Source organism: Oryx dammah, unplaced genomic scaffold (genome assembly GCF_014754425.2).
Source record: "Oryx dammah isolate SB20612 unplaced genomic scaffold, SCBI_Odam_1.1 HiC_scaffold_6, whole genome shotgun sequence".
Taxonomy (NCBI): Eukaryota; Metazoa; Chordata; class Mammalia; order Artiodactyla; family Bovidae; genus Oryx; species Oryx dammah.
Window position 1 is genome coordinate 31,583,203 of NW_024070190.1, and position 15,122 is coordinate 31,598,324.

Consider the following 15,122-nt stretch of genomic DNA (forward strand, 5'->3'; position numbering starts at 1 on the left):
TTAGGTCCCTACCATTTCTGTCCTTTATTGAGCCCATCTTTGCATGAAATGTTCCCTTGGTATCTCTAATTTTCTTGAAGAGATCTCTAGTCTTTCCCATTCTGTTGTTTTCCTCTATTTCTTTACATTGATCACTGAGGAAGGCTTTCTTATCTCTTCTTGCTATTCTTTGGAACTCTGCATTCAGATGCTTATATCTTTCCTTTCCTCCTTTGCTTTTCACTTCTCTCCTTTTCACAGCTATTTGTAAGGCCTCCCCAGACAGCCATTTTGCTTTTTTGCATTTCTTTTCCATGGGGATGGTCTTGATCCCTGTCTCCTGTACAGTGTCATGAACCTCCATCCATAGTTCATCAGGCACTTTATCTATCAGCTTTAGCCCCTTAAATCTATTTCTCACTTCCACTGTGTAATCATAAGGGATTTGATTTAGGTCATACCTGAATGGTCTAGTGGTTTTCCCCACTTTCTTCAATTTAAGTCTGAATTTGGTAATAAGGAGCTCATGATCTGAGCCACAGTCAGCTCCCGGTCTTGTTTGGCTTACTTGTTTTTGATATTTTGTGCGTGTTTGTTTATTGTTTGTCTCCTTCCACCAGAGTGTAAGCCACCCTAGGGCAGGGACTTGTTCCGCTCATCTCTGTGTTCCTGTCACCTGTGACACAGCAGCCCTTCTTGTCTCATTTGAGATCTTGTTCTGTCAATCCCCTCTCTTGCTTAAGGTTTCATCTTCCATCTCTGTTGGATCGTTTTCTTGTCAGTAAGCATTTTTCAACTCTTTCTCCTCATTGAAAGCAAACGCAAATAACCTACCCTTGATTCTTTATCTAGTTACCAAGGCAATAAGTTTTTCCCTTCCTTGTAAGTTTCTTGAGTTTATGTGCCCATATCCCTTCCCTGTCTCACTGGCCTCTCCCTTGGTCCTCTGCAGTAAGGCTTTTATTGCCAGTATGCCAGTGAAACTGCTCTAACAAATAATGTTATGATTTTAAGAAATAAGTAGGCATCTTTTGCTCCTTTCTTACTTTACTTTTCTATAGCATTGTACTTTACTGAGTATTCCTCCCTTCACCACCCCCCCCCACCTTTTGTAATTCTCCTTTAAGCCTTTCTGAAGTTTTTGTTTTCTTGTTCCTCATCCTTATTTTAATTTAAATTTATTTTTTTAATTGAAGGATAATTGCTTTACAAAATTTTGTTGTTTTCTGTCAAACCTCAACATGAATCAGCCATAGGTATACATATGTCCCCTCTCTTCTGAACCTCACTCCCATCTCCTGCCCTATCCCACCTCTCTAGGGAGATACAGAGCCCCTGTTTGAGTTTCCCGAGCCATACAGCAAATTCCCGTTGGCTATCTGTTTTACATATGGTAATGTAAGTTTCTGTGTTACTCTCTCCATACATCTCACCCTCTCCTCCCCTCTCCCCATGTCCATCAGTCTGTTCTGCATGTCTGTTTCTCCATTGCTGCCCTGCAAATAAATTCTTCAGTACCGTTTTTCTAGATTTTGTATATATGCATTAGAATACGGTATTTATTGTTCTGTTTCTGACTCACTTCACTTTGTATAATAGGCTCTAGGTTCATCTACCTCATTAGAACTGACTCAAATATGTTCCTTTTTATGGCTGAATAATATTCCATTGTGTATATGTACCACAACTTCTTTATCCATTCATCTGTCAGTGGACATCTAGGTTGCTTCCATGTTCCAGCTGTTGTAAATAGTCCTTCACTGAACAATGGGATACATGTGTCTTTTTCAGTTTTGATTTCCTCAGGATACATGCTTAGGAGTGGGATTGCTGGGTCATGTGGTGGCTTTATTCCTAGTTTTTTAAGGAATCTCCATAGCATCTTCCATAGTCACTGTATCAATTTACATTCCCACCAACACTGCAAGAGTGTTCCCTTTTCTCCACACCCTCTCCAGCATTTGTTTGTAGACTTTTTGATGATGGCCATTCAGACTGGTGTGAGGTGATATCTCACTGTAGTTTTGATTTGCCTTTCTCTAATGGCGTGCCGCAATTCATGGGGTCGCAAAGAATCGGACACGACTGAGCGACTGAACTGAACTGAACTGAATAATGAGCGATGTTGAGCATCTTTTCGTGTGGTTATTAGCCATCTGTATGTCTTCTTGAAGAAATGTCTGTTTGGGTCTTTTTCCCATTTTTTGATTTGATTGTTTTTGTGGCATTGAGTTGTATGAGCTGCTTGTATATTTTGGAAGTTAATCCTTTGTCAGTTGTTTCATTTGCTATTTTTTTCTCCCATTCTGAGGGTTGTCTTTTCACCTTGCTTATAGTTTCCTTTGCTGTGCAAAAGCTTTTAAGTTTAATCAGGTTCCACTTGTTTACTTTTGTTTTTATTTCCATTCCTCTAGGAGGTGGGTCATACAGGGTCTTGCTTTGATTTATGTCATCGAGTGTTCTGCCTATGTTTTCCTCTCAGAGTTTTATAGTTTCTGGTCTTACATTTAGGTCTTTAATCCATTTTGTGTTTATCTTTGTGTATGGTGTTAGGAAGTGTTCTAATTTCATTCTTTTACATGTAGCTGTCCCGTTTTCCCAGCACCATTTAATGAAGAGGCTGTCTTTGCCCCATTGTATATTCTTGCCTCCTTTGTCAAAAATAAGGTATCCATAGGTGCATGGGTTTGTTTCTGGGCTTTCTATCTTGTTCCATTGGTCTGTATTTCTGTTTTTGTGCCAGTACCATACTGTCTTGATGACTGTAGCTTTGTAGTATAATCTGAAGTCAGGAAGGTTGATTCCTCCAGCTCCATTCTTCTTTCTCAAGACCGCTTTGGCTATTCAGGGTCTTTTGTGTTTCCATATGAATTGTGAAATTTTTTGTTCTAGTTCTGTGAAAAATGCCAGTGGTAATTTGCTAGGGATCACACTGAATCTGTAGCTTGCATTTGGTAGTATAGTCATTTTCACAGTATTGATTCTTCCTACCCAGAAACATGGAATATCTCTTTATCTGTTTATGTCATCTTTGATTTCTTTCATCAGTGTCTGATAATTTTCTGTGTACAGTTCTTTTTGTCTCCTTAGGTAAGTTTATTCCTAGATATTTAATTCTTTTTGTTGCAAAGGTGAATGGAATTGATTCCATAATTTCTCTTTCTGGTTTTTCATTGTTAGTATATATAAATGCAAGTAATTTCTGTGTATTGGTTTTGTATCCTGCAACTTTGCTAAAATTCTAGTAATTTTCCAGTCATCCTTATTGATTGTCCTTGCGGGTTCCTTTCGGCCCCTTACATAGGAATGTCCCATAAGGTCTCTGATCTTAGCTGTCTTCTTGTTCTGACTCCTCCTCACCCTGTGGTTGCATCTTTCCCACACTTTTAACTACTGTTTTTGCACTGATGACTCCCAAGTCTGTCTTTGGCCCAGATTTTTCTCTTGAGACTCAGGCTTGTTATTTCCATCTCTCTCCTGGACACGTCCCGCTAGATGCGCAGTGCCACACAGGCAGAAGTGTACACGCTGTCAACCCTCTCTCCACCACTCCCCACCTTGGTCAGCGACGCTCCCAGTCATTCATTTAAGGTGTGCTCCTGAGAGTGGCTCTCGGCTGCTTCCTCTCCTTGACACTGTCGTGTCTGCGGGTCCCAGCTTCTCTCTCACAAGCTCTTTTGAGTATTAATAGTTTAGATGTTTAGATGTTCCTTCCTTTCTCCTTTATAGTGTGGTCCTCTGAAGCCAGACTGCATGGGTTCTCATTTTGGATATATCACTTATTAGTTATGTGCCTTTGGCCAAATTTTATAACTTCTCTGTGCTTCAGTTTCCTCATTGATAGGACAGAGATACTTTATCATGAAGATTAAATGATTTAAGAGATACAGAGTGCTTAGAATAGTGCCTAACACATCATGTTTGTTATTATTTCTATTATTAATACCACCTAGCTGACCTCGGTACCATTGGTCCCTTCCCTTCTGAAGCATTTTCCAGTCTTCCACAGTGTGAGATTAATGAATGGACATCTGACAGCATCATTCCCTTTTAAAAAATTTCCGTGGCTTCCCATTCTCCAACCACTTGCTTACATTCAGTTCATCTCCACTGTCCTTTTTCTCTCACTTGTTACAGTTATATTATGTAATTAGTAGTTTTAAAGGTAAGCTGTGGTTTTGCATGCCTTGGCATCTTTGCACGCTCTTTCTCCTGCTTGATGTGTCTTTCTTTACCTGGTTTCATCTGCAAACCTTTGATGGTCTTTCAAGACCATACTTATTTTATTTTTTAACATTCAGTTCTCAGTTTTTAATCAGTCAAATGCATGAGTTAACCAATCATAGCAAGTAGTTACAGAAAGCGTAGTACAGTGGTGCTCTGGCGGATACAAAACAGATATGCTGTTGAGGAGCAGACAGTCCAGTGGGGGAACAAGACAGACAAGCATGAAACATTAAGGGACTATCCTTGGGAAGGTTAAGTAGAGCCTACTTAGTGGGGTAGCATTTCAGAGAAGAGCAGACTCTTTGCTCATGGATACCGAGGGATGGTTGTATTAGGTACTTAGAAAGACTTCGTGGAAAAGTGGGATTTTAATTGGGCTTGGAAGGATACTAAAATCTGTATAGATGGAGGGAAGAGGAAGTGGGCGTGTGGGGCCCAGGTAACAGAAGGCACAGGGGCGGCAGTTGGAAGCTGCTCAGTGGAGGAGGCCTGCTAGGAAAGTGTGCATGTCGAGGAGTATGAGGATGTGAGGCCGCCCCAGCAAATGCTGTGGCAGGCGGCAGGGAGTCACGGGATCTGCAGAGCAGGAAGCATCCTTGGGTTCTGGTGTGTCCTATGCCAAACTGTACTGAGGCAAAAGGAAAACTCAGTAATACTGATCCTGCCTTCATTCAGAAATGTGGTATTTTGTTCATCATGAGTTTTTTTTGCATTAGTTTTGAGTTTTAAAAGTATTTCATTAAAGCCTTATTTATCTCTTTTATAAAAAAAAAATTAGTTCTTGTGATTACTGCATTTTTTGGCACATCCTTAAATTGTGTGCCTCAGGCAAGTATCTCACTTACCTCACCCTTGTCCCAGCCCTGTGTTCTATTTCTGGAGGTCAGTGGTGAGGGTATGGATATTTATTTTATTATTATTAATTATAGCTTGTTGTTGTTGTTCAGTTGTTCAGTCATATCTGACTCTTTAAGACCCCATGGACTGCAGCACGCCAGGCTCCCCTGTCCTTCACCATCTCCTGGAGCTTGCTCAAACTCATGTCCATTGAGTCGGTGTTGCCATTCAACCATCTCATCCTCTGTCATCCCCTTCTCCCCCTGCCTTCAATCTTTCCCAGCATCAGGGTCTTTTCTAATGAGTCAGCTCTTTGTATCAGGGGGCTTATTCATGTTTAAATATTTTTGGTTAGTAGACGACATTTAATAAAAACAATTAAGGTGAAGTTAGAATTATAAAAATATTAATTTGGAACTTTGGAGCCTGAAAAACATGAAAGGGAAAAGAATTCTTTGTGCTTCTGAGTTAATCTCTACGGGAGGATAACCCCCTCTTGCTTCAGTGTATGAGTGCGAGCAGAAAATGATTGTTTTGCCCATGTTCTATAACTGGGAGATAGGGGTACCAGAGGCTGCTGAACTTGTGGATATAGGCGTTGGGCAACTCAGCTGTTGCAACCACAGATTCTGCCCCGTGGCCTCAGGAAAACTCCCACAAGTGGGCCATGCAAAGTGAGCTTGACCCACATCTCACATAAAACAGACCCATCCAGCCTCCTCAAAGAGAAGCCACTCACTGGGCCACAGTGTTTTACCACAGGCCACGTGCATCCCAGGTGGCACAGTGGTAGAGAATCCACCTGCCAGTGTATAGGAGACGCAAGAGACTCAGGTTCAATCTTTGGGTCTGGAAGATCCCCTAGAGTAGGAAATGGCAACTCACTCCAGTATTCTTGCCTGAGGAGCAAGGTGGCCTGGTGGCCTACAGTCCATGGGGACAGAGGAGCCTGGTGGCCTACAGTCCATGGGGTCGCAAAGAATTGGACACGAGTGAGCACACACACGTGGCCCAAGAAGCAGTGGAAGATTCACAAACCCTCCAGATGTCTCAGGGCCACTTGCATCTGGGAAAAGAGGTGGTGTGTGATACAAAGAGCATTACTAGTATGTACACCTAACATGTAAAAGCTAAAAAAAGTGAAATCTGTTCATTAGTACACTGGTGACGAATGAAAGATTTTGAGCCAAGAAAGTTAGAGTGCAGTACAAATCTCAAAAAAAAAAAAAAAAAAAAAAACAAGGGACAAGTGGAAAGGAACACGCTGCTTGCTCTCTGTGCTCATGGCCAGATGTGCCATTCTGTCACTTGATGCAGAACCCCCCGCCCCGTCAACACCTGTGTTCAGAGAGAACCTCACCAGGCCCAGGGTGGACGTTTGGGCACAATATGTAAAAACCACAGGCTGAACTTCACCATCAGATAAGTGGGTGGTCACATAAGATGGCTGTTTTCTGAATACTCCAACCAAGATCTGCTCCACCACACCCTTGCTGGAATAGTGACCCCTTCTCAGTGGCACAACTGGCAAAATTCTTCAGAATTGAAGGGGAGATAAAGAGTTTTTCAGACAAACAAAAAACGAAGGAGTTCATCACCACTAGACCAGCCTTATAAGAAGTGTTAAAGGGAGTCCTTTAAGCTGCTGATCAGAACACCTGAACAAAGGGAAAAATTCTTGTGCAAGAATCGTTTCTGGTGGAGGTATTGGAGTGAACAGCCATCATCAAGACAGAACTCATCCGCTGCAGAGCCCCAGTGCTGAGAGCCAGCTGGAGGGCCTTTGGAGCATCAGTCATGGTGCCTGTGGATTTTCCTGTCGTCGTCTTCATTGGTACTGCACTTCTGCCCCTTTGATGTAGTGGCCAGGGCTGCCAGGATCTTCATAGTGCATGTTCCTTCCCAGTGAGCAAATGTCTTATTCGAGTCGTGGCAGACCTCACTTGATCCTGGCAGAAACACATCAGTTATGGTAGCTTTTGGTTCTGTGACTGGATTGACCACTAAAGCACTTTCTTTCAGGCAGCTTTCTGTTGAACCTGGCTGCTTGCACCAGATTTCCAAGATGATAAACTCCCATGTTCCTTCAAGACTATGCTTAAGCCTCCTGTGAAAACCTGGCCCCTCCAAATACAGTTGGTCACTCCCTTAACACTCACCATGATGTTCTACAGTTGTTTGCAGGTCTGTTACCCACACAAAGTTGGGCATTTCATGATAGTGGGGACTGCAGCCTCTCTTTTGAGGGCCTTGTGCAGGAATTGGCTCAGAGCAGATGCTCTGTAAATGTTGAATTTGTAATCGGGGTTCAGGAGTTTACTAAGGTTTCTGTGCTTTTTTCTTAAATTTCCACAGGCTGCAGGAATTGGTTGATCGAGTGCTAGAACGTTTTCAGGCATCTGGACTAATAGTGAAAGAGTGGAATAGTGTGAAACTCCATGCTACAGTCATGAATACTCTGTTCAGGAAAGACCCCAATGGTAAGTGCTCCATAGAACCACAGTACAGTTTGTGACCAGTAAGGTCTAATGATATCCCTGGGGTTTGAAGAGAATGGGCTATCAAAGGATCTCTGACATATCTTTTTTATATCCATTATCTTGTTTTATATGAGTACAGTGGAAGAGGGCAGGGACATATCATGCATGGGACTATATAGCTTCTCAAATCTTATACTCTTCTTACACATAAGGTTGCTAGATGTAGCAAATAAAAATGCAGGATTCCTAAGTAAATTTTAGGTGGACAGCGAATAATTGTTTTAGTGTAACTGTGTCCTAAGGAATGCATGGGAGCTTTTTTTTTTCCCCCAGAAACAAGAGAAGATTAACTAATAAAAGTAAGTGTTAGAGCAGTGATTCTCAACTAGGGGCAGTTTTGTTCTCCCAGAGGACATTTGGATTCTCTGGAGACACTTTGATTGTCACAGTTACGGAAATGGGAGTGGGCTGCCACTGGCATCTAATGCATAGAGGTCAGGGGTACTGCTTATCCCTCTCCAGTGCACAGGACAAGCCCCTCATAATGAAGAATTTTTCAGCCCTGAATGTCAGTAGCACCAAGGTTGAGAAACTTTGTGTTAATGGTTTTTTTTCCCCTTCTAAATCTAAAAGCCTTCATATAAAAATGCCTTGTTTTAACCCTTTATTTGGGATAATAATCTGCATTTTAAAAAGGATTATTTTTCTTCCCATCCCCACCTGCCAAGTGAAAAGTGTCTGGCACATTCAGCATCTGTTTGAACAGGAGCTACAATTCAAGTTATGTGCAGCTTCTTCTTTAAAGCCTGTTGTTCAAAATATACCACCACCAAAATCCCATATTTAGGTTTTATTACCTTTGTTAGGACTGACCTTGGTTTTAGAAAGTCTTCCTTGGAAGAGGACTTCATTAGGACTCCATTAGAACCCATGAACTATTTAAGATTTATAGTTTAGGACAGTTTTTGTATCCCTTTTTGCCAAAATACATCTTTTAATTTCTCTCAGGTACATACCAGAGGTCCCAGCTGTCAGCTGGTTTGGTTTGATTAGAGCCATTGTGACTGAAAGAGACGCAGCCATCCAATTCTTAGTTCTAGTGTTACTGTTTTTTTGATGCTAGATTGTATTTTAAGACTTTTTAAAAATAAATTGTCTTTAAATCTTAGTTCAGAGCTCTTACAACTATTTCATGCCCCATTATTACCTAATCTCTTAACATGAAAGAGTTGAATTATATAGGAATCTGTTTCTTTTAAATTGTGTGGATCCAGATGTATATTCACTTGGCACCAGAGCGTCATATAGGAAAATATTCTGTGTTGACAGTCTAGTTATCCTTTCCTATTGACAGATATTTTAAATGTAACAAGCTTTATTGAGATGTGATTCATATAGTATATAATTTATCCATTTAAAGTATATAATTCAGTAATTTTTAGTATAGTGAGTTATGCAGCCTTTGCCGCAGTACATTTTGAAACATTTTCATCACCCCAGAAAGCAACTCTCTAGTTACTGGCAGTGACTCCTCGTTTTCCCCTTACCGTTCAGTCTTTGGCACTACTAGTCTACTTTCTGTACAATGAATTTGCCTTTTCTGCGTATTTTCACATAAATATTGATAGAGTCATGCAATATGTGATCTCCTGTGACTGGCTTCTTTGACTTAGCATAATGTTTATAAGGTTCATCCATGATACAGTGTCATTCCTTTTTATTACCAAGTAATAACCCATTGTACGGACATACCACATTTTATTTATCCATTCAGCGGTTGATGGACATTTGTATTGTTTCCACTTTTGGGCTATTGTGAATAATGCTGCTCTAAACACTTATGTATGTATTTTTATGTTTTCATTTCTATTAAGTAAATACTTAAGAGTGAAATTGCAGAGTCATGATTAATGCAAAGTTGTAACTTTTTGAGTAACTGCTAGACTGTTTTCCAAAGTGGCTATACCATTTTACACTCCCACAAGCTGTACAGTAGCTCCCCACCCCCGTCTTATCTGCAAGAGATACGTTCCAAGGTCCCCAGTGGATACCTGAAACTGTGTACCAGACATCCTATATTTTTCCTATGCATGAATACCTATGATAAAGTTTAATTCATAAATTAGGTGCAGTAAGAGATTAACAACTAATAGTAAAATAGAAGAATTAAACAATATCAGTTCAGTTCAGTTGCTCAGTCGTGTCCAACTCTTTGCGACCCTATACTATAATAAAAATTATGTGAATGTTATCTATATCTCTCAAAGTTTCTTCTTGTACAAATTTAATGCCTTTTTCATTTTCACTAAGCAGTTACCATGCACCACGATAATAACTTTTGCAGTTTGAGGTGTGACAGCAAAACTAGTTATGAATTTCTTTTTCCTTCTTCCCAGTTTCACTGATAGATTTGTTCTTACTGTAGATCTTAGCAAACTTTAGCTAAGATTTTTTTCTTTCCTTAATAAGTCACGAACTTTCACTGTTTCACTTAAAGAAAGCACTTTATGTCTTCTCTTTGGCATATCCAAATTGCTAGCATCACTATTTTTGCTTTTTGAGGCCATGATTAGATAAGGGTGACTTGAACACCAGCAGTGCAATACCTTGGCAGTCATTATGATAACTGAGAGAAGCGGGTATGGTGGACAAAGTGATGATACTTCCTGGGTGGGATAGATCACACTGCTCAGAAATTGTTTATTTCTGGAATTTTCCATTTAATGTTTTCTGACCTTAGTTGACCACGGGTAACTGAAAAGGTGGAAAGAAGAACCATGAATAAGGAGGGATGCAGTACATGAGGGCTTCAATTTCTCTACATCTTTACCTGCACTTATTATCTGTCTTTTTGTTATTGCCATCATCTTGAGTGTGAAGTGGTATTTCATTGGGGTTTTGATCTACATTCCCCTCATGGCTAATGCTATTTACTTATAGATTTTGAAACTGTTAGTAAACATTTCAATTTTCAGATTTCATTACTGCTTTTTTAAATTGACATTTACCTAGTATGAATTTTGCTTTATAAAGTGTCACGTTTTCTTTTAACAGGGGACCTGTTTTTAAGTTGTGAAATATACATGGGACTGGGCTCTTTATAAGAGAATAGTTCTCATTAGAGAAGTAGTCCTATAGTTACCCAGGTGTAATTCCAATGGACTTTCTAAAATATATTATCTTCCTGGGATTAGCTCTTTAAATATATTTTATCAGTTCTGATGTGGCAGTCTCCATAGTTACATACAATAAAAGAGTATACTCAAGTAGAAATACAGATACTTTTAAGTGTCTGTTGGTGGGCAGGAAAGAGTTGGTATTTCAGAAAATATTCTGAGAGTTAAATAATTATTGAAGATGTTTTGAACTTTATATACCCTGGATACTTCTCTATCTTGTATTTTCTTTTGAAAAGGCTGTTGAATACATTGTTTTGCTTTTTCATAATAGTTGTCCTTTTCTTTGATATCCATTTTTTTCCTGCTGTATTTGAAGGACATCTTTTGGGATAAGCAAGCTAAATTAATACAAGGAGTTTTAGAGCACAGTTTTGAGGCTAAGGTCATAGATTTGCAGATTTCTGTGTAGAATGTAGGGATACCTTTGATTGCAACTGGAGAGGTTTTTCTCATTTCAGGGGAGTCCTTAAATCAACCCAAACCATGATTATCAGCATTTTTGACTAGTTAATAGATGAACTTTTATGTATTTTTATGTATTTAAAAATGTGTACAGCTTATAAGGAATCTTGGGTTTTAGACTGCAGGGAATCTTTGGAAATCACCCACTCTTAACTTCTAACTTTGTAAATGAGGAACTGAAGAGACGTAATTTGCCTAAGAATATGGTTTGTTATATAGTTTATGTACAGTGAGTACTTGGACAATGTTGAATGAATAAATATATACCGAATGAGTTGATGACAGAGCTGAGACTAGTCTCTTGACTATAATAATCTGATATTTTCCCTCCATGTTATGTTACTTTGCAGGCTTCCCTCATAGCTCAGTTGGTAAAGAATCCACCCGCAATGCAGGAGACCCCGGTTCTATTCCTGGGTTGGGAAGATCCTCGGAGAAGGGATAGGCTACCCACTCCAGTATTTTTGGGTTTCCCTTGTGGCTTAGCTGGTAAAGAATCCACCTGCAGTGCGAGAGACTGGGGTTCGATCCCTGGGTTGGGAAGATCCCCTGGAGAAGGGAAAGGCTACCCACTCCAGTAATCTGGCCTGGAGAATTCCATGGACAGTCCATGGGGTCGCAAAGAGTTGGACACAACTGAGCAACTTTCACTTCACTTCACTTGTGGCTCAGCTGGTAAAGAATCTTCTTGCAATGTGGGAGATCTGGGTTCAATTTCTGGGTTGGGAAGATTCCCTGGAGAAGGGAAAGGCTACCCACTCCAGTATTTTGGCCTGGAGAATTCCATAGATTGTATAGACCATGGAGTTGCGAAGAGTCAGACACTCAGCAACTTTCACTTTTTCACTCTGTTACTTTCTAAGTAGTACATGAAGCTCTTGCTAGTTGTCCCTATAGAAATACAGACAGCTCAGTAACCCAAGCTTCTGTTCTAACACTGTCTTTGGAATATTTACAGCTGAAGGGAGGTACAATCTCTACACAGCGGATGGCAAATATATCTTCAAGGAAAGAGAATCATTTGATGGCCGAAACATTTTAAAGGTCAGTACAATTCTGAGTGAATTGGAAATCCTTTGGCATGTGTCCTAAAATAAGGGAGGACAATAAGTTTTCCTTTTAACAGTTAAGTATATTTTTCTTATACTTCCCATGAGGATTATTGACTGAAAGGACTGTTAAATTTTTTTTCATTGTCCTAAAAGAGAAATCTTTTTGACTTGTTAAGGCTATTGGTGTCTCTTAGAGTACTTAAAGTTGATGATTTAAGAAACAACTATACTATTTGGATCCATAGGAATAAGTTGCTTTTAACTTTGTGAGTCTTACTCTGTATTTTACCCTTGAAGGACTGAGTGTACATTTTTTAAGTGAAGAACTGTCTTGTTCTAGTAGATTTTTCTCTTCACCCACAGAGTCACTCTCCAAATCTCCTGTGTAATCTATTTTTACTCAGGAACAGCCCATGTGCTAAAAAGTAGGTGGTCCATTTCTGACTGTTGAGGATTTGCTTCTGAGTGTTAAATTAACCTAAGAAATTCAAATGAAAAGGGTTCTTCAGGATTCCATTATCTTTCTCCCACAGACCACATTCTGTAACATCCACAGTTTAAGCCCTCTCTGTCAGGTTAACATGCCATTGTGCCTCTGGGAAAAGGGAAACATAAGTTGATATCAAAGGAAAGGTTTTTGATTCTTCATTTTACTCGTTCTGTACGGGTTTGGGTCATGTATTTTCAAGGCCATGGGTGTTTTTTTGCGGCTGGGAGGGAGAGGATGTAAACAGTAAAACTTCAGAGCAAACTCTAGCTTTAGAAATGTTTTTTCTTTTTCCTCCATTCCTTTATCTTGTCACTTGACAGATTTCTTGCCAAATGCCTAATGTGACCCCATTGCCTCTAATTAATGACATCACTCTTCAGCAGCTGCAAGCTTCTCATTGCAGAGCCTAGCAGAGCAATGGCAGCATTCTCTTTAGGCAGGCATTCCAGCTCCCACATTACAGAGCTTTTTTGATTCCTTCTTTTCCTTACCTTTCCTCTCTTTGAATAGTTTTATTTTCAAAGTAGCTCTGGTAGCTTCAGTTTGAGTGGCAAGTTGCTAATGAATTCAGTTGCAGTTAACTTTTTTCCCAGGCCACAGCTTTATTGTGATATGAATCTCTTTCCTCCTCTAGCTCATTTCCTGAGGCTTTTAAAATAATAGCATTCATTATTTTTCTTTTTTTGTTACTGTTAATTTGATAAAGAAGCTAGAGGAGTGGGGAAAGACATCTGTTGGAATGACTCAAGCCAACTTGGTTCCTTTGAACTTAGAATTAAGCCCAAAAGGTATATTGATGCAAGTTGAGGGTGAGGTGCTTTAACATCTGTAAGAAGGAGGTAACCACAGGTAGCCTGAAAAGTGGCTGTATGAACAGTATGGGTCTCTTGTTTGGTATTTAACTTCTCTCATTCTGGAAAGTCGGTTTTCCATTTAAAGATGCTTGACTTGGAAATCTTTCTAACCCACCCCAATGATAACATGGACATAGCTCCCTCTAGTGTTGACAAAGCTTGCTGTAATAGTTGTACCCTTACTGTTTAATGCCTAATTGGGATTTTAGAACTGGGCCCAATGAGGTTCTTGCAAACTATTTAATCCAGTTCTTCATTTTACTCTCTAAGGGTGCAAGATCCAGTATGGTTAAAGTGACTTGCCAAAGGTTACTGGTAGATAGTAGCAGAGTTTAAATCAGAAAAAAATATTTAAAACTCACAAATTAGCTTTTCTACCTTCTTCATAAAGATGCTCAGTGTTTAGGCAGAGATCAGTAGATACTTGAAATTGGGCCTCTCTGTTTGAAATGTGATAATATCTGACGACATAAATGTTGGGGCAGTGGGTGTGCCAGTTAGTCTAAAACTGGCTAAGTAACAATTAGACTTTTGAGGTGAATGTAGTACTAAGACCAACAGAAATATTGACTGTGTGCTATTTGTCAGACCATGTGCTCTTCAGATAAAACAGTCATTATGATACAGTCCCTACCTTCCAGGAGCTTCCTATCTCTGAGAGATACAGCAGATTAATAGGTAATTACAGTATAAAATGATGGGAGCAGATTATGAGATGGAGGAAGAGAAGTACCTTTGAACACAGGTCCTTTGAACACAGGTAGTTGTAACAAAATATCTTTTGATAGAATCTACAACACATTACTTTTTAATCATTAGTTCCAGAAAATATAATCTTTCACTTATATTTAATCAAAGGAATTAACTTTTCTTTGAGAATAAAGATAAAATGTAGCATCCAACACTGCTCCCCAGACATATAAGAGGTAATAGCTATATTTATAAAGTAGCTGTAGCAGTGCACTTTTTTGGAATTACAAGTCTTTCTCAATTAGAATATGAAAACCCATGGTCCCTGAATCCCTTGCCAAAAAAAAAAAAATCAAGAGATTTAAAAAACCGGTGGATTATATATGTAGTTTTTGTACCAGATATAATTATTATTTTCAGAAAGGGAAAAAAAATCACTAACAAGATAGGAACTGACTTGGAGTAAACAGAAAGGTTAACAGCATTGGTTGTTAAGGAGCCCAAGTATATGTGTGCAGCATATTAACAGCTACACAGGTCAAGGATCAGGAATGCTGGTGATGGGAAGCAGCCTTGGAAAAAAATCAACTTCATCTGCTATTCAAAGAGAAACAAAACGAGAATGCGAGTCATTGCTCATTGCTGTAAGAATTTAATGAGTAACAGCCAATTGCTATTCTACTCCATGAAGAGAATTGGTCCTTTTGACTCAGTGCAATATTATGTGTTCTGGATGCCTTAATAAGAAAAAAAAAAAAAAGATCTCCAATGACTTTTGGAGGTAAAAGCTATGTTTTTCTTTTGTATAGCTCTTTTGAGAATTCTTGCAGCTATTATAGACTAGTATCTGATTATTCCTAGTTAAAATAAGA

At 39.4% G+C, this 15,122-nt stretch overlaps 1 protein-coding gene across 7 annotated transcripts in view; it reads left to right on the top strand.

Annotated features, from left to right (window-relative positions):
- The window catches only part of ASCC1 (activating signal cointegrator 1 complex subunit 1), a 107,234-nt gene that overhangs the window by 65,910 nt on the left and 26,202 nt on the right, over window positions 1–15,122 (top strand). For all 7 annotated transcript variants that reach the window (XM_040242505.1, XM_040242509.1, XM_040242506.1 and 4 more), the window contains 2 exons: window positions 7,399–7,523; window positions 12,123–12,208. In XM_040242505.1, the coding sequence (XP_040098439.1) occupies window positions 7,399–7,523; window positions 12,123–12,208 (211 nt within the window). The remainder of the gene's footprint in view (window positions 1–7,398; window positions 7,524–12,122; window positions 12,209–15,122) is intronic.